Raw genomic sequence first — 24,854 nt, 5'->3', positions numbered from 1 at the left:
TAGCACAAATAACAAGCTTGCTATAGCTCTTTGAAAATAGGCAGTTTTCCTCCACTCCGAAAAAAAAAAGCTTTCACACTGAAAGCAAGGCGTCATAATTATTAGAACTTGAATAGAAACTTTAGTTTCAGAGAGTTTATCGACAATTAGATTAGTTTGAGTTTCTTGCTAACCCCCCCCCCCCCCCGCTGGACACAGTAGCAATTCTGGCTGACAGATTAGTTCCCAGTAGACTCCAAAAACAAACGATGTACTATGAAACTGAAATACATATATACGCATTCATTTAAAGCACATACGACGATGCAATAATTTAGAAAAAAAAAACCTTTCCCACTGCTCACGAACAAACTTTTCTGATCTGACAGAGGTAGTCTTCATCAGACTCCAATAATAGATGATATATTGTTGTTTGTAACTGAATTACACAATATATACATTCATTTGAGGGATATAATTCGTACATTCTAGATTAATTATTGCAAACAAAGATGCGATTTTTAAATATTAATGTGAAGGAATGAATATTAGGCAGCTAATAAGCAAACAATCAACACAGTCATGCATCCTATGCTCTGATACAATAATAATAATAAACCCTCCACCCACCGCTCACAAACTAGTATTTCTAGTCTGACAGAGATAGTCTTCAGTCAGACTCCAATAACATATGATTTATATTGCAGTTTGTAATTGAATTACATAATCTTCTCATTCATTTAAAGCACATAATTCGTACCATCTATTCTGTTACAAGCGAAAATGCAATATTCGAATATAAATGTGAATAAATAAATATTAGGGTGATAATAAGATAACAATAGACATAAAAATAAATAAATAAAGGTACAATAGTAATACGTAATGAACACTTTGAAAAAATTCTGCAGAAACTGACTTTTTGAGGCATGAAAAACCCAAAAGAATTACCTTACAAAATGAAAATCCAATTGTAGAAGATTAATTCATACATCTAAATTACAGAGAGATTCATTCGACCTTAAAGCAAATAGAGAAATGACAACAAAATGCGCTGTTTATCTTCTTCGAAGCCGTTTTGAAGGTCCAGGTTCTCCAGGTTCAGAATCTGCAGGTGGTAGAAAGAAGAAGTGATCCTTTAATTGTTCATCTCCTTGTTGCGGTAATTCCAAAAGCTCCTGGAACAAATCATCTTCTTCAGCAGTCTGATCCAAAGATGAAATTTCTCCAACATTTTCACAATTTATGCCACTGCAGTGTTTGCACGTGCTGGAGCATTTTAAACCTACCTTGTGACAAGAACAGGCTCCAGTACAAGTTTTCTTGCAGGTACAAGGTACAATCTTCAAAAGATTCTGAGTAACTGAATCTCTTTTCGTGTCAACATGCATTAGACCTTGCGTCCTGCGTTCCCAACCCCATTTCTATGGATCAATTATGTTGCCCAACCAACTTTGAATTTGTTGGTAGAACCGATATGAGTGATAACGTTCAGCATCCCCCCCCTCCCCGCACGTTGGAGGTAGCCCTGCAAGATTTATCTTAGCCCTGTATACTAGTTTTATAAAAAGATTAAATTGCAAAGTATCCAAATATAGGTTCAAATACTTTACGTCACCTGTGTATAATATTTGCAAAATGTTTTCTCCAGCTGCAGCTAAGGAAGGCATCATGATGACAGATTGGGTCCATAAATACTTCAATAGCTTCCTTAATTTCAGGAGTTTTTTTTTTTTTTTTATTCTTTTGTACAACTTGATTTTGCCTTGGCCAAAGATTGCCGAAGTCGTATCACACCCACTAAACGCAGGGATGGAAAGAATATTGTTGGGGTCAAACTCAAAAGATTTAGTGGGGAAAAAAACAAATCACAAGCATTCCCTCTTCCAGGTTTTAAAAAGAACAAGTTGCTGATAGGCTGTCCTAAAGCTGTCATCAGTCCTCTCGCCCACTATAACAACCTTTTCAATTTCTTTTGCCTTTGAAAGAGCAGTAAGTCGGCATCATCTTGAGTCTGCCTGACTTCAATGCCACACTCTTCGAAACATGTCTCAAGAAGTAGAATAAGACAATTCCTTTTGTTATAATTTGCTAGAAATCTTTCTTGAGAAATTTAGTTAACATGTTAGGTTCAACCATTACTTCAAGGGAAGAGATTGATTGCTCATTGATATAGCATTTGTGACAGGCAGTGTGAATTGTCACTTCTTTTAAGAACTTCAAAAAACGCTGATGTTCTTCATTTTGCCGTTTTGCGCTGCATCTTTGAAGATTTTCTATTCCCTTCTCCTTCACAATCTTTATTTCGCATTCATGCAAACTGATTTCGCAAATAATAATGATAATAATATACAAAAAACACCTTGGTCAGGCGTAATCATTTCTAGGAAAAAAAATTGTAATTAAGAACACACAAATTGATAAAACATACTTTCGCTCAAACCCTGAAGTGGTCAACATAGTCGATTCATTTCATTTGGAGAAAAAAAAGTGGGTAGGATGGAATGGGAGTGTTTTGTTTAAGTTAAAGGGAATGGAGGCATTTACCCTCAGCTGTGAAAGACAAATGATTTTCAAGGTCAGACTGCCGGCGTTTCTACTTTTTTCCTCCGTTATCCGATGCGCTTTCACGCACTTCGCTGAAGGGGTTCAGAAAAAGTGTGACTTTCAAGAAGCTGTAACTCGCTTGCTTTTCATACTACAAAAATGTTGTAATGACAAAAGTTGAAGGAAATTTAATCCTCTTTAACATTTGCATTGGAAGTTTTTTTGTTATTTTAACCATTTTTGAGATATTTTGAAAATACTACAAAAAGTGCCAAATTTTCGGGGTTTTCGGCCCCCAAAAGTTCTCCCGAGGTCTTGCGTGTTGGATAACTTGGTTTTTTCATATTGGCACTAGTATACACAAATTGAAAAAATAAAATCTTTGACCCCATTTTTTGTAAGGCAAGCCCGTTTTTTTCTACCTATTGACTGGACTAAAAGTGCTTGTGTAGTGTGTGAGTCCTTAACTGAGAACAAGAAAATGAATGAACGAAATATCAATTCAAAGTGTTGTTTCAAGTTTTGAGAGACGGCGAAAGAAACATCCTCAATATTCGCAAGATCTCAATCCTTCAGACTTCTTCCTCTTCCCACAAGTTAAATTCGATTTTAAAGGATTTCACGAAATTTCTGATTTTTAACAAAACGTGACGAGGTTTTTGAAATCCATCCCAAAAGAAGGTTTCTTGCAACTTTCCAGGACATGTATAGCAGATCTCAGCCGTGCATAGCTTTGCGATGTGACTGTTTGGAAGGACAGTAAGATAACTTTTGTTGATATTTAACCTACGTTGATTTTTACAGGACTAAACACCGAACTTGTTTGTCGCAGTTTCTATTAATGCTCAATAGAACATCGAAACTGAATATTTTGTCCTAATATAACGTCCAAAATAAATTTCAATTCGTTTATAAGTCGCAAGAGTATATTTTCAGTGACTAATTGTTGGGTGTTTCTAAAAGTAAAGTATTTCCATTGATAGGAGTTACTTGATGAAGAAAGGGCCAAAAAAGAAAGAAAAAAACCCCTGCTATATCTAAATTTAATACACTCATGCTTGTGAAAATTGCAACTCCAAGAAGGAATTACGCAAATCAACTGAAATTCACAGGTAATGTATAGCAGGATAAGATATGCAAATGATTTAGAATTACAGAGACATCGCGCATGCGTAGACCGAGCTGCGCCCTATGAACAGTGAAGTAGACGCTGTATATAAAGGGCTGTAAAGGTTTTTTGGAATCATTGTATAGTTATCTGCCGATGTTAGATGTTTCTGTAGTACTTACCATGTCTCGTCCAAAACGCACAGCGTCATACGAACGAGTAACGATGTTCAAATGGGGCCGCATGATCTGCATGCGTGCGGGTGAATTTACCTATGGGGAAATCAATGCCCGCACGTGGTGTAATGTCTCAACTGTGATGTGTACTTGTAAAAAATGGACAGAGGACGATGAAATTAGCCGAAGAAATCGCACCAGCCCACACAACTGAACAACGCCACGGGATTACCGACACCTCCACCGCTTAGCTGTGATGGATCCTATAGCGTCCTCTAACACACGCGCTAGCACAAAGTTGGAGTATGGCTGCAGGTGTCACATTTGCGGCGTCCACAATTCGTCGACGTTTGCTGCTCCAGGTCCTGCATGCAACACTGTAAAAAAATTCTGAAACGTTACTGGGTATTTCCGTGTTACGTTTCGGGATTTTAGTGGTTTTTATCCACTTCCTTGAAAAATCAAGTATTACTGTCAAAAAGTTTTTTGAACTGCTACAAAATGCACGTATGCAGACTTTTCACTGTTGTAAAAAATATTTTTAGCTCCCAGTTTAAAGATTAACTGTGCGTATTTATAAAGTGTATCGGCTTCAGTTCGACTACGTCCCGTCCATGCTTATTAAGCTCCCAAAGGGAGCGAAAAAGTATGGATTATGTTGCTTTGCGAGAATTGCAGGCGAGTAGAATTCTCGTTATTTGTTAGCAACTCTGGCTTAGCTTTGGCCATGTTTGCAATATTGCTATTGGAACTTCCTTGATGAATCAGGAAGACGCCAAGCTATTATATTATACCTTCTTAAGTTTACTCTTATTTTCCAGAGACACGACTGGCTTTCAACGGGAAGATTTCTGAATTTTTCAGGAGGCTTCCAGGATAATATCAGGAAGGTTACTGAATTTTAGCGGAAACCGTTCCTGGATTTTTCAAGATATGTTACTGGCAGAAATTGGGCACATCAGCTGCCCATTATTTTCCAGGAACGTTTCTGAATCGTTTTTACAGTGAAGGACTCCCCCCAAAAAGGATTCCTTTCACCCTCAACTATCGTTGCTTCCGGCTTGAATTAGCCCACTAGCAGTCCCATTGGCTTGAGGAATAGCAATCAATCGTCTTCACAAATGAGTCCAGATTTTATCTGCACTATAACGATGGACGTGTACGCGTCAGACGTTACACATGAAAAAGTTAACCCCCCAGAGTGTGTAATCCGATATTATACCAATATAACGCCAGGCGTCATGGTCTGAAGCTCTACTGAATATCAAGGGCAATCCCATCTACTCCCCAAGGGCAATCTCAGCAACATCCGAATTACGAGTAGCTACTTCAGGGGCGCTGTGGCGCCGGAGGTACTATCCTTTCTTTAGAGCATTCTTGGTGTAGTGTTTTAGCAGGAAAATTCACGTCCACATGTCGCACGTAATGTACAAGTGTTCTTCGCTGCACGACAGATTACACTACTTCCTTGGCCTCCCCGTTCTCCGGATATGACGCACACTGAGTATGTCTCAGATTGCTTTGGTCGGAGACTCGTTCATGTGTCTCGTCCGGCAGTGGGTATGGATGAACTTTGGCTTCAGATTGAATTCATATGGGATACTTTTCCCAATCGTGACATTCAGCACCTCCATGATTCGATGCCAAAACATGTACAGGCTCTCACACCTACGCGGGGTAGTTACATTGGAAATTAAAATACGTCTGTTATTTTCATTTCATTGATCTGTAATTTTGATCGCTTAAATGTAGCACAAAATGTAGCACTATGAATAATATGTGCAATAAATGTTATTCCTTTCCAATGAGTTCTTCATGCTGTTGCAATTTTCACGAACATGAGTGTAATTATACTAAATTTAGAAATGGCTAAAAAAAATTAATGGAAAAATCATAATACATAACCAACTTAACGTTGTATTCATACCTGTACTTTGGAATGAGATGATTTTTCTGGATCCCCTGGTAATGTGATGGGACTCCAATATGGACTTCTCTGCGAAAACGATTTTAACCTTTCTGCTTCTTCAGATTTTGCCTTTTCACTGAAGACCACAACATCTGTAAAATACGTAAGAGCGATTCATTTTAAAACGTTTGGGTGTATAAGTCTTTGCCATCTGTGTTTTGAACTTACTTCCGCAATTGTACACTTTTTAAGTAGTTTCAACAATTGACAACTCACATTATTTAACATTTGTTGAAATCTGATTTACATTTGAAACTTTATAAATTTAAATGTAACCCAAAAAATCACCTTTGATGAAAAACACGTGGTATGAACTTGATTTGACATTACTGTTAAGTTCAACAAACAAAACTGTTAAAAAATAATGCTTCCATTCTAGCTTCCATAACGGTACAAGAAAGATCTTACTGAAGTTTTAGAATGTGTGATTATTATCCAATTTTTTATACGCACTTTTTGTATTTTTTCAAAAAAAAATTGGTTTAAATTATGCTAAATAAATATTAACTCAATGCAGAGTTAAGTAATCATATGAAATGCCTAGAAAAATGAAGAAAAAACTTACCCGGGATGTTTTCTCTTATTTTTTCTTCATCTCGCAAAGAGCAAGTGCAACCCTCTGAGCAAGAATCACAAGATTTTTCTGAATTGTGCGCGGATCTGTAAATAAAGAAAAGTTTCTAAGCTGGATTTAAAGCTTAATTTCAGTCAATAATAATAATAATGCTATTATTATTATTATTATCATTATTATTATTATTACTGCCACTCTTATTGTTATTTTTATTATTATTTTTATTAAGTTCTTGCAGACATTTCTAAACATTAACCTCATCCATTAGATTTAGCTCTCGTAAATACTTTCACACTTTTATTTATCGAGTTTTTGAAACATTGGTCTTATTTTTCCCATTTTTTCCTTTAACAATACCATTACATAAGCCTTCTTGTAAATAGTAAAAGAATATTTATGGGATGTAAGCTAATGCATCGATGTGATGGGTAAAATAACTCTTAAAAGTGTTAAATCAGTAGATTAACACTTAACTGTTCTAAAATTTTTTGACTTTACCTTCTCCAGAAGGGAAAAAATAATACGCCTGCACATGTTGCCTATATTTGTATGTTATTTATTCTTGAATTATAATTATTTTGCAATTGATGCGTGAATGAAATTATTTTATTAAGTTTCAAACAAAAATGTTTAAAAAAATCTTACTTTTCATTTCCTTGACCAGAGAGAGAATCTGAAATAAATAGAATCATATCCAAATTAAAATAATATCTCAATAGAACTTTCAACAACGAAAAAAAAAAAAAAAAAAAAGAAGTTGAGACGAAAATTAACTACATGATTACATGATAGGTCTTTTATAAATAAATAATCAGTTCATGCTGCATGCATAACGAAACATTATAATAATTTACTTTAAATTAGGTAAAAGCACTGCATAAGTGTATTTTTAGTTTTTGTAACGTACAACTAACATGACTAAGAAGATGTAAAAATACTGTTCGTAAACACTATTTTTGCATTACAAACTATACGACATTTAGTATTTTATGATTGGAATCAGTTTAATTTAAAGGCTTAAGTCAAATATATTAGCTATAAATTTCATTTTTGTTTTTCTTTTTTTTTATTGGGAAAACAGTTCCTTTACACTTGATGCATTTTCTTATACGGCCCCACAAAAAACACACTGCAAAACAACATTGTATTTCATTGATCGATTTCTTGCACTTTGCACAAGGGATATTACAAGCACAATGCATATGAACCTGTTTGAGGCACTTTTGACAGCTGAGAAAACTCTTCTCCACCAAACAATTTGAAGAGGAACCTTCGCAATCGCACACGCATCACAGTTTTTATCTTCGCTTCCACTTATCCATTGTTTATTTTACAAAGAAAAATAAACTTGCTTAGGCACAGATTGCGTATTGTGCCGTAAGCAGGTAAACGGCAGTGTCAGACGAAATAAGTTTTCGAGATATTTGAAGAAATGTGTGTTGGTTTCAATGCTAACAATAGGGAATTGTTGGAGTAAGATGCTTTTTTGCACCATTTTTTTTTTTTTTTAGCAGAACCCAAAGAAGCAAACTTATTCAGTAAAACTAAGAAGTAAAATACATGAGAAAAATGCAAAAAAAAAAAAAAAAAAGAGCTGATGTGTGCAACACATGACTTCCTTTTACTCCAATTTAATGTCATTTTCTCATTATTGGCAGTTTTAATGTGATTCAATAGTTTACTCTCTAAATATCACCAACAGTGGCCAAATTGAGACCAGATTAAAAATAAATAAATAAATAAAAGTCGCTAAATTTGTCCCCCAAGTTGGCGACAAAAAGACCAAAAGACTGACGATACATCGCCAAGTGTCCGCCAAATTATTACACCACTTGATTATACATCGAAATTAACAATGATTTCCTCCCAAAAAGGGGAAAAATACCCTCTTTGGTCCATCCAAATGCAACCAAAAAGGAAGGTGCTATTTCCTTTTTGGTTGCATTCGGATTTTGGAAAACTAGATTCCACTAGGAGTCTACGTACCAAATTTCAACTTTCTAGGACATCCCGTTCTTGAATTATGCTATATACATACGCACATACACACTTACGCAAATACGCACATACATACGTACATACAGACGTCACGAGAAACACTCGTTGTAATTAACTTGGGGATCGTCAAAATGGATATTACGGGTGTCTGTACGTTCCTAGGCATATATCCACGTGTGGTGGGGTTGAAAAAAAATACTCAACATTCTATCGGGGGTGAGCAAATCGGAAATTAAAGCCGATTTTTGAGTGAAATTTTTTTCGCAAATACATTACTTTCTTTTTTGTAAAAAAAAAAAAAAAAAAAAAAAAAAAAAAACGGGATGGGGAGATTGCAGTTACTGCCCTTTACCTGCTCATGGCAATATTTAGGATGTTTATTTTTATTCTTCTACATAAATTACTTATGCTTTAAATCAGCGATTTTCAACCGGTGGTCAAGGGCGGCGGCGGACCGAAAAAAAATGACCGGTTTTTAGAGATATTTTGCTTGTCTATGTTAAAAATGTTTCCCACTGAAAAAAAGAGAGAAGGGAAGATAATAACAGTAATAATAGCATCCTTGACGAAATTTTACACAAACATTGTGATTAGTGTTCATAATTTTGTAAACGTCTTAGCTTATATTTATTACTAATGTCATTACAATAATTACTTATCTTAACATTTAAACATTTTTCTTGAGAGCTCCTAAAAATAAGTACAGTTTAATTAATGCATTTCTTAAATAATTTATTTTTTTATTATTATCATTATATAAGAAGAAGAAAAAAAAACCTTATCGGTCTACAAATTTTTAACGGACTCCAAGTCAGAAATTTTTATTGATTTTATTTATTTATTATATATTTTTTTACAAAAATAAATAAATGATAAAGTAATTAAAACCACACCGGTCCACGAGTAATTTCAATAGCTTTTACCCGTCCGCGGCTCAAAAAAGGTTGAGAAACGCTTTTTATATTTAATAAATACTAAAAGCACACAGAGTTAGCTTTAATAATTTTTAACGAAAATAACGTTGCAACCTCATTTTTCTAGTACTGTAAAGCAATTTCGAAACTGCAAAATAAGCAAGCACCTGCAGCGTCTACAATGTTGTTGGTTACAAACAGCTATATACTCTTAGACAACTATCTGACATTATGCGTAACTGTAAAAACACTAATAAAAGTAAAAACGTAAAAAAAAAGGACCCATATTGCTATTTGTTCACGGCTATATATTTCGTGGTTTCATCTCAAATTTTATCCAAATTTGCCTTAAACTTTTTTTTGTTGTACTTTAAGCGATTTCTCAAAATAATAGTGTACAACTGTTTTACAAAAGAAAGAAAATACAGTTGAAACCGCTTAACAGAATAACCAATGTAGTAAGAAAAAATATCTTAAACAGCGGGATTGTCCATTATTCGAGATCAAAATAGCACACATCAATGGTCACTTTGGCACATTGAAACTTATTACATTACTAGCGAAAATCGCTCGGGTTTGCTCGTAGTTGAAAATTATAAGTTCATTTGGTTCGCCTGTATTTTTACAAATAATGGATGATGAATTTCTCGCCAATATGCTACGTTAATTTGCTCGTCCGTGTTACGGTAATTTGCTCGTCAATGTTATGGTAATTCGCTCGGCATTGCTGCAGAAAAGTTTAATACACCAACGGTGGTTTAAACAATTGGAATAGAAAAAGAACAAAATCGAATTTTTGAAAAATCGCTTCAAGGTGCACACTCCCATGCTGCCAACTAATTTTGTGCCAAGTTTCATGAAAATCGACTGAACGGTTTAGGTGCTATGCGCGTCACAGAGATCCAGACAGACAGACAGAGATCCAGCTTTATTATTAATAAAGAAAAAAAGAAGCAATACATTCTTTTAACCGATACTGATATATTCTTTTTAGCGGGCAAGAGTGTAAATTTAAAAATATTACTTCGTGGCATCTAAATTTTATCCTTGAAACATCGTATTATAAATTTAAAATTCGGGTTTACGGAGGCTAAAGTTACATAATGCATAAAAAATGCAAATATTATTCAACAGGCAAAATTTACCTTTTCGTTGTCTTTTCTTATGATGAAATTTTACTGAACAAATGATTATTAAGGCAACTATTAGAAAACCTCCTCCAATAGCAGCAGCAACGAATATGATTGGACTCTCTTCTAAATTCCATATTTCTTCTAAAAAAAACAGAAAAGTAAAATAAATAACGAAACGAGGAAATAAATTTTTAAAACCCTCACCACTCATCTACGTTCAAAGATAATTGAACATTAAGCACACACAAAATATTAAGTCAGTACATAAGAATCAAGCAGCACTTCAATTGACAAAAAAATATAAAAAAGGACAAAAAATGAAAGCTGACAGTTTGAGTGTCATTAAGAAGGAAACGAAATCTTGAAAACCCACTTTTATTTGCTAACTTAATTAGGCTATTATTTAAATGAGCTAATTTGAAATACAGACCGTAATATTTTTGAAAACAAGGAAGAAAAAAAAAACGAAACTGGAAAGAAATAGTATTAAATGTAATTGACAAGTGACATTTATTAGTCATTCAACATGATAATTATTTAAGTAGGAGAAAAATATGTAAATATATTCAAAGTACTTTTCATGAAGGAAAACAAGAAAAATAAAACAAAAAAATTTAAATTTTTTTTCTTTACCTTTATATATATTTTTCAATTTTCATTTTTATTTAGTATTTTAAATTTATAAGAAGGTAACTATGAAAACAAATAGTTCCATTACCTAAAATAAATCTTATATTTTTTAAACACTGATAATTACGATGGAAATTTGATCGACAGTATTTTTAATAAGGTAGGGTCTGGTGGGGGAAAGTGGTCAATGGGGTAAAGTGGTCATAATTCAAATAAATGGCTATACCTTAAAAATAAATGTTCGAATGAATGTGAAAATTTTATTTTAGAGTAGTGCAGTTAGAAACTACATTTTGAATACAAAATTTTACAACTGTCAAAATTTTATTTGGTAAAAAAAAATATTTTGAGTGATTATGAATTTTTTAAAAATATAAACACCTTTTTTAACTTCCTTGGGAAATTTTGTTTGTTAGAATTATGAACAGATTGACTGCACAGGAAGCTTCCTACATGTCTCAAGAACTCATACTCATTAGCAGTTAGCTGAATCTCTTTTGAATAGTTTTTTAGAACAATTTTAGTAAGATGGGGTAAAGTGGTCATAATATTAGGCTTAACGAATATTGTTCTTTTAAAATCACTTAATCTTTAAGTATAAAGCAGGTATCATTTAAATATTAATTTCACTTAATATGTATTGTTTTTACAGTAAACAAGGTTAAATATATGAGTATATGCGCATGCATACGCATATACTCGTGTAGGCACGTATATATACGTATTCACATAAATGCACCAATAAACACGTATTTGGGTATCTCGTAGTATTTTTTATCTATACAGATATACATTCGACTATACACGTATATACCCGCTAATACTCGTACATATACTAACACTTATATACTCAGGTAGACACGACGTATATACACGTACATACTCGAGCTGACACTTACATACTAGCATATGATATACATGCATGCAGGGTGAGTTTAAACTCTTGGGCAAATTTTTAAAAGGTGTTAGAGAGGAGGATAAGAAGGAAGAATCATAAGAAACATATGGCCACAAACTCAACACTGACGCGCTACATGCACGCACGCAAAGCCAGAAACTAATGAATGCAAAACAGGTCACAAATTTATTACAAAAAAGACAATTTTACACAACGACTTAAGAAAGTTTTAAAGTCATTGATGAAACTTGCGGCCGGCATCTGTAATACATGCGTCGTAATCACTCTGTTGCAATTACGAGACTCTTGAAAAACTTTCATCAGTCGCTGCGCCTTTGTTGCGATGCGTGTATTAGAGCTACTACAGGCCTTACTTTTTAACAACTGTCTAAATATTTCTTAAGAACTAAAGTGTCGGGTAAAATCATCTTTGTGTAACAAATTTGTGACATGTTTTCATTCCATCGATTTCTGGCTTTGTGTGCATGTAGCGCGTCAACGACCATGAGTTCCTTACGATTCTTTGCTTCTTATCCTCCCCTTTCACACCACTTAGATTTTGCCCAAGATCTTGGATTCACTATGTAAGCATACATGTATATTAGCGGATATACTCGTAGATATACGTGTATACATGTACTGATGTTTACACGTAAATGTACGTATATACGTCTAACAAGTATAGAATCGTGTTTACACGTAAGCATACGTATATACTCTTGCTTCCACATATATATATATATGTATATATATATATATACGTGAGTAGGCACGTACCAAACACGACACTACTGGCCGTTAAAATTGCTACACCAGGAAGGAATAATCTGAATGAAACAAAATTTTGCACACGTGATGACAACATTGACACTAGAAAACGGTTACAAAATGAAAGCAAAATGATCATTTATTACTGGAAAAATCTCACATGAATGGAGGTTTAAGTACCCTGTTGCGCCACCTCTAGTTGGAATTTAAGAACCGATACGGTCGAGCATTGAGGTACAGCAGTTTCGTGCGATGTCTTACGTCTTCTCGTACCACAGTTGCTGTAAACGCGCCACTAATTTGATCAAATTTACAGGATGTCCAATTTGCCGTCTCAAGTGATCCCAGATATGCTCAATTTGTGACAAGTCACAAATCGCAGACCAGAGCATCACGCAGACCAGAGAAAGTGATGATGCGGAAGAGGAAATCCCTTTACACCCTTGCTGTGTTTGACCGAGCATTGTCATGTTAAAAAATGGTTCCTGGGAGCCCCGTCGTGAGTGCTAACACGTATGAGTTTGATCGAATGAGTGGCACGTTTACAGCAACTGTGGTACGAGGGATATCGTAGGAGACTGTTATGTCTCAATGCCCGATTGTTTCGCTTCAAGTACATCGTACATTCACGCTAGAGGTGGCTTAACAGGGTACTTAAACCTCCATTTATTCGAGATTTTTCCAACCATAAATGTTCAATTTGCTTTAGTTTTGTAATCACTTTCTAATGTCAATTTTATTATCACGTATGTAAAATTTAGCTTCATTCTGGCAATTTCTTCTTGGTGTAGCAATTTTAATGGCCAGTAGTGTATCTATGTACACTTATATATGCGTATATACGTCGACTATACACGTATATACTCAGAAACTCAGGTATGCACATATATACTCGAGATACATGTGCAAACACGCAAATGATGTTCGTTTTGCGTGTATATACTCGCATATACACGTGACTCGTATATACTCGTGTAGACACGTATACACTCCTGTAGGCAATCACGTATAGATGCTTATACGCTCGTGTATACACGAATATACTTGAGTAGGCACATGCATGCATGTATCTGATGTATACATGTATTTATTCATATATGAACATGTTTACTCTTGTTTAAACGACACGTATATACTCGTGCATACCCGCATATACTCGTACATATACTTGTAACTATAAAAATAACCAAAGTATACAAACAATTGGGTTATTTGTAACAATTTTGTAGCTGTTTTTAACTATGACCACTTTACCCCATGCTATGACCACTTTCCCCCACCCCATGGGGTAAAGTGGTCATAAATACAAAGGGAAATGAAAATGTTATAAAACTACTTAAATCAATATTTTTTTCCTGAAATTCAATGTACGTGTTCTTTAATAATGCAATGTAAAATAATAACAAAAAAAGTTGAAATATTTAAAGAATTTATTGTATTTATTATCCACCTAAGTTGAAAACCTACGATTTTATGACCACTTTACCCCACCAGACCCTAGAGTTTTTGGTTTATTTCGGCTATCTTTATTTGGAACAATTACTTTCCTTTTTTTCCTTATTTTTTCTAGACTTTCTAGAAGTTTTTGAAAACAGTTCTATAAAAGACATTAATAATTTATTGAAAAATATTTTAGTGCTTTCTTTTACATTTTTTACATGTTTTATATTGTTTAGTTGGTTTGTGTATAAAGTCCAACTTAACGTTACAACAGTGTTTCATCTTAAAACTCGGGGAATGACGATGGTGTGAGCTGCTCAGACAGGATCGTATTTTTCTTTGCAACTGAAATATTTTCCGTAAAATAATGAAAATATCTGGAATTTTTTATTGTATGAATTCCTGAATCTGGCAAGCGATGAGATACTCGTGTTATTAAATTACAGACCACGTATCCTCCCTCAAGAATGGCTGTGGCGAGTAGATAAAGTCTGAAAGCTACATATTTCAGACTTTTATAAGAGGGACAATGGAAATAAATGCAAAGCAAATGGATTTTAATACTGGTCTAGGAAGCAACAAAAGGCGTCACAGCTACCTTAAGCTGTAGGTGGTCACTGCAAGTTTCTCATATGGTAGAGAAAAGTCTACCCTTAACAGGGTAGGTGCAGTCTCACAGACCGCTCAAAAGTTCATCCGTTCATTTAATCTTATCCGCGTTATGTGGAAGAGATGCAAAATATTCTAGATGAGGTTAAAGTTGTTTGAAATGTTCACAAACGTTACGCAATGGTGTTATAGGGAGAATGAAGGCTGAATTATTCCTCGAAATATGACGCGAAATACTAACAGTTAAAGGGCTGTCAAAAGTTTCCCGTAACGTTATATAACAAATTTTCTGGTACTGAAATGTTCTGTGGACATAAATATTCTGTATATTAAAGAACTAAAATGAAATCATTAATAAATAATAGATCTCTTTTTATTACGAGCAGACTGTTATTTACTAGAGCATATGATTTTCTCGAAAAATCTTAAGACTCTAGCAAAATTTCCTCGGAAAAGGTATATTTCTATTAAAAACTCAAAAATATTTTTCCCCTTGCTAATAAAAGATCAAAGAACATCTGTGGGAAATTAGAGAAATATATCATAATTACATGATTTTTAAAAATATTGAAAATAGAGCGATCTTTGAGACTCATGTCCCTTGTTACGTCCTCCTTTTTCACCTCCCCTGTTATGGGTTAAAATTAGCATATAGATAAATGCTTGCTATTTTTCCACAAATCTACAAAAATATATCTAAGGGAGAAAAATCTCACCAAAACTAAATACGATTTTTTTTTCTCAAAAAGAAACTTACCTTCCTGGCTACTTATAAAAGGTGGACTGTCCGTTTTGAAATGTATAACGGTCGGCTTGCTCCTTCCAGCTGCGTTGTTGATGTAAATATACGCTATGTATGAATTGTCTGGTATGAGATCAAGAACTAAGAATTGGGGAGTTCGACTGGTAGCATTGTACACTATATCGTCTCCGTCGATAATTTCCATGGCATAGGAATGTTCCATTTCTTCACTGACTTGTTCCGTGGCATTGCAGAGGATTCGGACAAAAGTATCTCCTTGTTCTTCCACAGAACAGTTGTAGACTTGCGATGGAGGTTCTGAAAAGAATGCCGCCAAACTTTCTCACAGGTTAATCTTGTTGAAGCATCATATATTATAAAATTATCAAAGCTATGGATAATTTAAGACTGTAAATGTGTTTAGAGATTTAATATAAAAACTCGTCGATGAAAATGCAGCGTACTTTTTTTTTTTTTTGAAAGCTGTAAGAATGTTAACATGTAGGTTAACGGCACCAGTTACATACATGCTTAAGACATTGTTCTCAGGTTAGCTCAGTTTTCTGAGTCTTTTAATGCATTTAGACTTTGAAAATTACTTTTCTCTCGTGCAACTACATCTCATGTATCGTTTGGCTGCTTCTGGATCCTCTGAATTAGTTAATTCTATTTTTATTTGCTTTATTTCGAAAAAATATCCGACTCCCAGTAACAGACACTGACAATTATGTTGATACCCAGAAACAGATAGGATGAGGAAAGGATGAGTAATCGACAGAATGCACTTAAGTTCTTTATTTTTAGATCTAAAACCTTATTAAATTCAAATGAACATGAAACAACGGCAGACCTCGGAGTAGCTGTTCATAATCTTCCACCACTGCCTTGAAAATACCAACTCTCTCATAAAATACACTATGATTACACTAGATGGTTGAACCGTATTCATGGGTAGCAGTAACATCAGTTTTACCCGCCTAAAATTCTTATTATTCAATTCCAAACTTAAGACTGTCTGTTACTGGACTGTATGTTACTGGTGTCGTTATCCTAATTGGATTAATAGTTTTTAAATATGTTTTAAAAAAATAATAATTCGAAGCTAAGCCTTATCCTTTTAACACCCTATTTGCTAGGCGTTTATTGAATTTTCTCTGTTTTTACAAGTAAATGCAAAAAATTTATACTACAGCTGTAAAAAGGCTTACATGTGCAAATTAACTATTGACGAAACGTATTTTGTACCACGTCTTTATAATCATAACCTCACATATTTTTTCGGTAAAAAAGATGTTACTTGTTAACTCAAAGTACGTGTTTGCTATGTTTTTTGCTATTCATTTTATTAAAACATTTTCTTAGTCTCTTTTTTTTACATTTTTATTTCATAGTGCAAGGATACTTAGAAGTTGCTTACTTTTCATGCTAGATTTAAACAACATAGATAAGAAAGGAATTTTTACTACATAGCAGAAGGGAACATTTTGTATTTCGTTACTATACCGCATAGTAATGAAATTAAAATGCAACTAAATTACTAAACGATTAAATATACATTTATGAGTTCTTATTGTGGAATATTTAAGTTTCAGACCTCATAGTAAGTCACTGCCGATACAAATTTGTTTACTTAAAATCATGGCTCTTAATCAAGAATTAATATGAACTCATTAATATGTTATCGTTTGTGTCAGGTGTTAAGTAGGTCACTGTTTGTGTTTCTGATCCAATAAGTGTTGCTAGGCGATCGCTGACATTTCTAAGCAAATTTTCACATTAAGAATCGTGATTTCTTTAAAAACGTTTTGCCATTTTTTCGGGATGTGGGATGCTTGCAGTAGATTGCAAAAGTCTTCCTTTGCAAAAATTGGAAAAGTTCATGCACATTCTTGTGCCAAAATTTTTAAAAATCTTTTGACGTGATTCGATGCATTTAATTAAGTCTTATAGCGAATTTTAGACCTGATGATGTTCGTTCAAAAGCAAATTCCATGAAGGTCGTCTAAAATCGTAGGTTCCTACTACACCGTAATAAAAAGGAAATTGTTTTTAAAAAAAATTGATTTTCAAGGAGAAACCATAACAATTCTGAAACTAAACTACCAACTTTGGATCCCCTTTGGTGTTGCAGCCGAACCTAAGCCATGCTGTGCAATCGATTTATTTGTAATTATATCTAGTGCGAATTGACCTAAATTCAAAATTTCCTCAAAAGCCATGAAACTCAAGTTCGTGCCGTTTTGTAGTTAGCACAAAGTGGTTCGTCGGGCTTTGTCACCTTACTTACTTGCTTGCGTGCAATCGATTGCAATCTCTTCTCGTATCAGTTACTTTTGGTGAATTTTATAAAAGCTTAAATGGGGAGGGGGGGGGACATGCATATTTTTCACATTTTGTTAATACCATAGCAGTATTTATGCGAAAAATTATCAGAAAATCTTTAGGCTAAAAGTTGAATAAAATGAATAATTAAAGTAAGTAAAACACAATAATAATCCTTTAGCAATCAGTGCTATACTTGTTTCAGTTATTCATTTTATTCGGTAGCATTTCATTCCGCGTGTGTAAGAACAACCCACCCGTCAATACCTGCAGGAATCACAAAAAATGTGCATGGAATCTTCTGTGTTCCAACCGTGTTCTTCGCCCAGCAGTACAGGGTTCCAAAGTCCGATTCCGTCCGTGGAGTGTACGTGAGAAAACTTTGCAATCCAGAACCATGAGTTTGACTCATTAGCGACTCTCCGCTGGAAGACGTGCCATTGAACTCCCAAAAGAAAGTGACTTCTTCAGGATCACTTTCGACTTCGCATGGAATTTGAACTGGATAATTTAATGGAGTTGTGTAAATGGCATCTTGGTATTCTTTACATATAGGAGAATCTAGACAAAAAATGAGTGGATAAATCAAACGTTCACGTTTTTTTTTTTTTTCTTTCAGCATATTTAAACAGATTAGCGGATCGAAACCTTTTTAAATTCATTACCAAAAAAAGAAAAAAAAAGAAAATCAAGTTATACTTTTGCATATACCCTCAAACAAATTTAGTCCACAGAGTTGATTAGAAATTGTATTAATTTCCATAAATTTTGAAAAATAAATACTTTTTTAATAATTTAAAATGATTTAACCAAGGAAATTATTATTTTTTTAAAAAAAATTTTACAATTTTTTTTTTATAGTAATATTCTTCTATAACAAGAAGAGCAATCAATGTGGCGATTGATTTTCCTGGGTTCTGGATTTCTTTAAACATCTGGTGTGGTTTCGACCAATGATCATATTAAGTCATGCTCCATGTTACCTAACATTTCCTAACACACTAACCTTACTTTTTCACTATCACCAATGATTACCGATTAGGTAATTTTTTGATGCAGAGAATTTAGCTTAGTGACCGAAAAATGACCGGATCTTTATCCTTTTAAAAATAAGATTTTGCACCTTTGGGGGCAATTATCTATAGGTTGAGCTGCAATTGATTAATGTATAAATTTAACAGTATACTCAGCGCTGTGGATAATACATAACTATAAAGTAGTCTTGCATCGTTTGGTTTTGCACTAAAAGCTGCAGAATCACAGGTTAAAGTATAAAGAGCGCATTTCTAATTTAGACATTCTGACTCGCAAAGTTGACCGAAATGACTGTAGCAACTTTTACAACAGGACTTTGCTTTTATTTAAACTCACTTTTACTGAAATATTTCAATACTATCTCGGCTTTTTCATTCGATTTTCTGAATATTGAAATGCTTATCATTTAATATTATATTAAAAAAACTATTATTTGAAGAACTAAATATATACAATGTTTGCTCATATTAAAAGTTTTTAAAGCTATATTCAGATTTTTTTTTTTTTGTATTTTCAGTTTCCTGTACGTTGTGCATTCATTATGTGTACATTTCATATACATTTATTAAATATATAAAATAATGAACCCTTGCTAAACCATATAAGAATTTCAGAAATTGATGGAACATTTTTTTCTCAACGTGCTAAGAAATACTTACAAATATTCTTAGTTCAAAAATCCTGAAAACGGTAAATTTAATTAAAAGTCAAAAACTTATTGATTGCAAATACCGTGGAAGAATACGATGTTTCAGACATATGTATTAAAACTTATTGAACTATTCAACTATTTTAACAAACTTTATCCCAACCTTTCTGCTTGAATTAAATCTTACCTTTTATGTTGACGGTAACAGATTATTATAGCGGAAACATCACTTTCTTAATGAAATATTCATTACCTGAGAATATTAAATTAATCCTTTGATTATATTTTATGCTAATGGTTAGTATAACTTGCATCAAGAAAGCTTCAATATCGCTTGTGAAAACTTTGAAATGTTAAGTGTAGCGTAAACTTTATGCCTGGGTAATTTTCCAACCTAAATATTTCCATTTACTTCAAAGATATGTAATACATTCTGTAAATGAGGTGATTTTTCACAGGGTAATTCGCCTAGAACTATGAATTTTCTAAGTAAAGAGTAACATATTTGATACTTTTTGACTTCGTATTCTGGTATTATTCTCTGAGTATTCTTTTCTGTGTATTCTAATTTCGCAATTTTACTGTTATTTTTCTTGACTATTAAGACATCCTTACATATTTACTGAGGGAAAATATACTCGATGACAAACGCTAAGCAGTGAATGAACAATGTTGATTTCCGGAAGCCCATCTGAATTGGCAACATAGGCGCTCCAAATAATGCCTATTTCTTAAACTCTAAAGAGTGATATACACTAAAGCCGCAAGACTTCCACGTGTTTCCCCCTTGACGCATATAATCATGCTGCAGGTCCCCTTGACGTTTTGTGAATTTTACATTTAAAAATAACACATACTGGACCCCTCTTCCGTATTTTTGGGCACCCTTGCCCTCACCCTATACAGGATTAAGGCAAGGGTGCCCAAAAATGCATTGCGACGGTCCGCTAAAATTTTCAATCCGCCACTGACGCAAAAGCTGCAATTTGCTGCCGAGGTGAATTGACAGATGCAGTTAACGATATGTGCTTAACTTTTGAAAGAGAGTATATTAATTTTCTGAAACGATATCTCATGTTTTATCTGTAATAATGAGTTACAATTATCAACAATTATTTTTGTTAGTCTTTCTACAAGTGTGTCTACAAATGACCGGGTTTCTTTTCTTTTTTTTTATTACTTCAAAATATTTTTTTCTCTATTTTTTTTTTTTTTTTTTTTGTTTATTATTATTTTTTAATTCCATTTCGTATTTTTAAGCTGGACGACATATTATTATTGGGTATTCTATGAATACACTTTTCTCGCTTGTTAAGAAATATTAATTTATCATATTAAAAGGGAGACTGAGGAGCAATGAAACTTGGGCTACAGTGAGACAAAGCGATGTTTTGTATTTTTTTAAGAGTAAAGTTAGTAAATGGTGCTAGGTACCCATGAATCTGCCGCAACTAGCAGGGTAGATTCCGAGACACGCATTTGCTGCATCTGTTTGCCAATAAATGATCATTATTTTAAAGATTTCAGGAAAGCAATGTTTGTTTTTGACACTCACATGCATTGATTTTTCAAATTTTATTTTATGAATAAAAACTTACCATTTTACAAGTTTAATTATTCTACCTATGTAGCTTAGTTCTACTTATTTTCCAGGTAATTTTACCTTATCAAAACTGCGAAATAGACCCCGCAAAGTGAGCACCGGAGCATTTTCGGACGTTTTCATAAGAAATTCTTTTGTAACTAATCATTTGATTCCAAGTGAAAAAGTGGATCAAAATAATCTGGTAACAACAGATAAAACTTATACAAAAGATCCTTTTTACTCTGGTGTAGCAGCAGTACCAGATGTTGCATCCACTGCGAACAAAGATATTAACACTAGATCGACGGAAGGGCCTGTGTGACTCCTAGCATATTTTGCTTTTCAATAATTCGAAAAATATATAAAAGAGCTTAACGAAACTTTCTGAATGTTCAATATGAGGGACTATGCTAAATCTTATTTAATCATTTAGTTATTCTCATTATTGTACTGTAAATATTTATTATTCATCCCTATATCTAAAAAGACGTGAGGCACCACAGTGGTCCCTGAGATATTTTCCAAAAAAAAAAAAAATCTTTTTTTTCTTTTCTCCGAATTGTTGTCGCATAAAAAAATGCTATATACTCTAGTTTAACCTCTAACTTCCAGTTTTTGCAGTCGGCTGAAATTCCAGATGCTCTAAACCGTGATGATTGCTAACCAATGAAACGGTAACCATTGCTCTTAGAAAGATTAAAACTTACCTTTTTGAGTGTAAAGATAAGAAAACTGAAAATCTTTATATACTAAGTTTTTATAGTCATAAAAAAGGAAGCTTTGGGCATGTGGACTCGTTCATTAAAAAAATGTGAAAGAATTCATCCAAAAATTATGTTACGTATTTTTTTTTTTTTTTTTTTTTTTTCATTTTCTACTGCGTTGTTGCGTCAACAGTGTCTACGCTCTTTTTTTTTTTGTGGTTTGTAACGTTAATTTTTATTTAGATATACGGTGAAACTTGAATCTATTATTCAACGCGATTTAGTTTTGATTTTAAAGACTGAGCACAGTGGACAGTCTCTCTGTATCCCAAACACGGTGTACAGTGAGACAAATTTTTATGTTTCCTTTGAATATAATATTTTAAAAGCTTTAAAAATTAAAGAACATTTTCTTGTTTCAGAAGAATATATACTAAAGCTGCATTGCAAAGCCCTTTTAAATGTTTTCTTCCATAGAATCAAAGTTTCCAAATATCTGGACTTTTATATTTTTCGTTTCACTGTGCCCCGGTTTCCCCTATAACTTTACCAAGCCTATTCTACGAATATAGTTCATTATAGTTTATCTGTTAAGACTTCTGAGCTAACCTAAACTTTACCTTACGTCTTCATGCCAGTTTGACGCTGATTTCGACCACGACATATCTGCTCACGCTATTGGTCCTACATAATTCAATCAACACACCCTCGTACTACCAATCTCTAGCCTATTTGTTTTCATTGATTCCATCAAAGAAAAAAAAACTTTCATCCAGAGGATCTTTGCTCGATTTGCTCAGCTTCTGTTTCCCTTACGATGCAGTTTCTATCATTTTCTTTCCGAAATTGCTTTGCATTATTAAATTATTAAATTTCTTTTCGCTTCTTTCTATCTTGCTCTTTTTATGTTTACATAGAGGGTGGCGAAATTATTTTACTCAAATCAACTATTCTGTACTTTTAAAGTTTTTTTTAATTTTAGTTACATAATTTCATTTTTTGAACGAATTTTACAGTTTGTTTAAAGTTTGTTCTAGCAAGACTTTGCTTTAAAAAAAATGTTATAAATGTGATAGATGTCGGTGTCAGCATCCGTTAAAATGTAAAGTTATAAGCTTTTTCTCCTAAGTAATTTTTGGAAGAAAAAATAACGATGGTATATATACCTCAAGTTAACTCAAGAAGTCATATCATGCATTGAAAACATGCCACGCTGCATCCAAGCCATGAAAGCAGCAAAAGGCGGAGTTACTAAATATAAAATATGTATTTTTTACCCATTTATAATATCGATCAGAAGGTACTTTACGTTTAATATGTTTAATTCATATTTTAAATAAACTTTAAAAAGTGCTCAAATAATAAAACTATGTAACAACAATAAAAACAATAAAAATACAGAAAAGTTTAATTATAATAATTTAGACACTCTCTGTAATAGTATTTTTTATCTTTGTTTTATCTTTTTTCTATCCCTTTGATACTATATTTAAAACCATTTTCCAATCATTTTTGAAATCTTAGCCAGTTTCTTTCATTTTCTTCTATTTATCGAAACACATTATTTTGAGTTTTTCTCAAATTGGTAGTCAATTCTCATTACCATTATAATTCACCGTTTGTTACATATTTTCTCCAGCTTATGTCTCTTTATTCTTGCAATGGCAGTATTACATTTTGAAAGTTAATAGTTTCTCCTTTCTACAAATATTTTACTAACTTTTCAATTTATCTCTCATTTTCATCATTTTCTTATTACAGATATAATGTTATTTTTCGAGAATTTTCTCAGTTTTTATGTCTTTAAATGAATTTTTTGTAATGCTTTTACTGAGAATCTCGCTAGTTTATCAGTTCAAAGCACTTTAATACATTTCTTTATTATTATTATTTTTTTCATTTTGTTATACTTTGTAGCATGTTTTTATTTATCTTTTGTCTTAGACTAATGAAAATTCCATATAATATACACGAATTTTCATTACACTGTGCTTTAAAGCACTTGAATTTTCCAAATGATTTTTTTTTTTTTTTTTTTTTTGTAAAAACGATGATTGCGCCTATTCCAAAGATTTCTGTACTGCATTTTATAACGTAAGAAAAAGACGAAAAAATGAGTTAAAAACTTCTAAATACCATACAAAAAGTACGTTTTAACTGATTTTAGTTACCACCTTTTTACTTCCTTTTACAAAAAAGGAAGTATTGTATTCGCGAAAATATTTTCACTCAAAAATCGGCCTTAATTTCCATTTTGCTCGCCCCCGAAAGAATATTGATTTTTTTTATCAACTCAACCACACGTGGATACATGCCTAAGAACGTATAGACACCTGAAGAATCCATTTTGACGATCCCCGAGTTAATTACAACGAGTTTTCTCGCGACGTCCGTATGTACGTATTTATGTGCGTATGTATCTCGCATAACTCAAGAACGGTATGTCCTAGATAGTTGAAATTTGGTACATAGACTCCAAGTGGAGTCTAGTTGTGCACCTTCTCTTTTGGTTGCATTCGGATGTTCTAAAGGGGGGTCTTTTACGCCTTTTTGGTGTGAAATCATTGTTAATTTCAATGTAAACTCAAGCAGTGCTAGAATTTGGCAAACACTTAGCAATATATCGCTAAGATTTTGGTCGCCAAGTTTTGTCGCCAACTTGGCGACGAATTTGGCGTTTTTTTTTCTTTTTTTTTAAATCTGGTTTCAATTTAGCCATATTTAGAGAGTTAACCATTGAATCACATTAAAACTGCCAATATTGGGGAAACATTATCTGTATAAAACGTTTTCTTTGCTTCAGTTCGCAACAGACTTGGAATGATAGTATTTAAAGTGTTTTTTTGCTTACTCCGAGGCACTATTATCTTTAAATTGGAGTAAAAGGAAGTCATGATGATTGATGACATTTGATGGCAAATAGATGCTACTTTGGCTTAAAGAGCCAATTAAAATCTAAGCTAATTTCCATTAATACAAAAATAAACTTATACAAAACCCTCATAAGAACGATCATTTTATACGGTAGTGAGACATGGGCAATTAATAAAACAGAGGAAAACAGACTTCTCGTT

General features: G+C 33.3%; 1 protein-coding gene across 1 annotated transcript in view; it reads right to left on the bottom strand.

Moving 5' to 3' along the window:
- Positions 1–24,854, bottom strand: part of LOC129226707 (uncharacterized) — a 159,358-nt gene that overhangs the window by 6,075 nt on the left and 128,429 nt on the right. The window contains exons 7-12 of the mRNA XM_054861336.1: positions 18,075–18,368; positions 15,501–15,803; positions 10,411–10,539; positions 6,999–7,026; positions 6,345–6,439; positions 5,738–5,871 (exon numbers count right to left, since the gene is read on the bottom strand). Coding sequence (XP_054717311.1) covers positions 5,738–5,871; positions 6,345–6,439; positions 6,999–7,026; positions 10,411–10,539; positions 15,501–15,803; positions 18,075–18,368 — 983 coding nt within the window. The remainder of the gene's footprint in view (positions 1–5,737; positions 5,872–6,344; positions 6,440–6,998; positions 7,027–10,410; positions 10,540–15,500; positions 15,804–18,074; positions 18,369–24,854) is intronic.

This window comes from Uloborus diversus, chromosome 7 (assembly GCF_026930045.1).
Source record: "Uloborus diversus isolate 005 chromosome 7, Udiv.v.3.1, whole genome shotgun sequence".
NCBI lineage: Eukaryota > Metazoa > Arthropoda > Arachnida > Araneae > Uloboridae > Uloborus > Uloborus diversus.
Note: the sequence above shows the minus strand (reverse complement) of the source record. Positions and strands in the feature narration are given on the sequence as shown.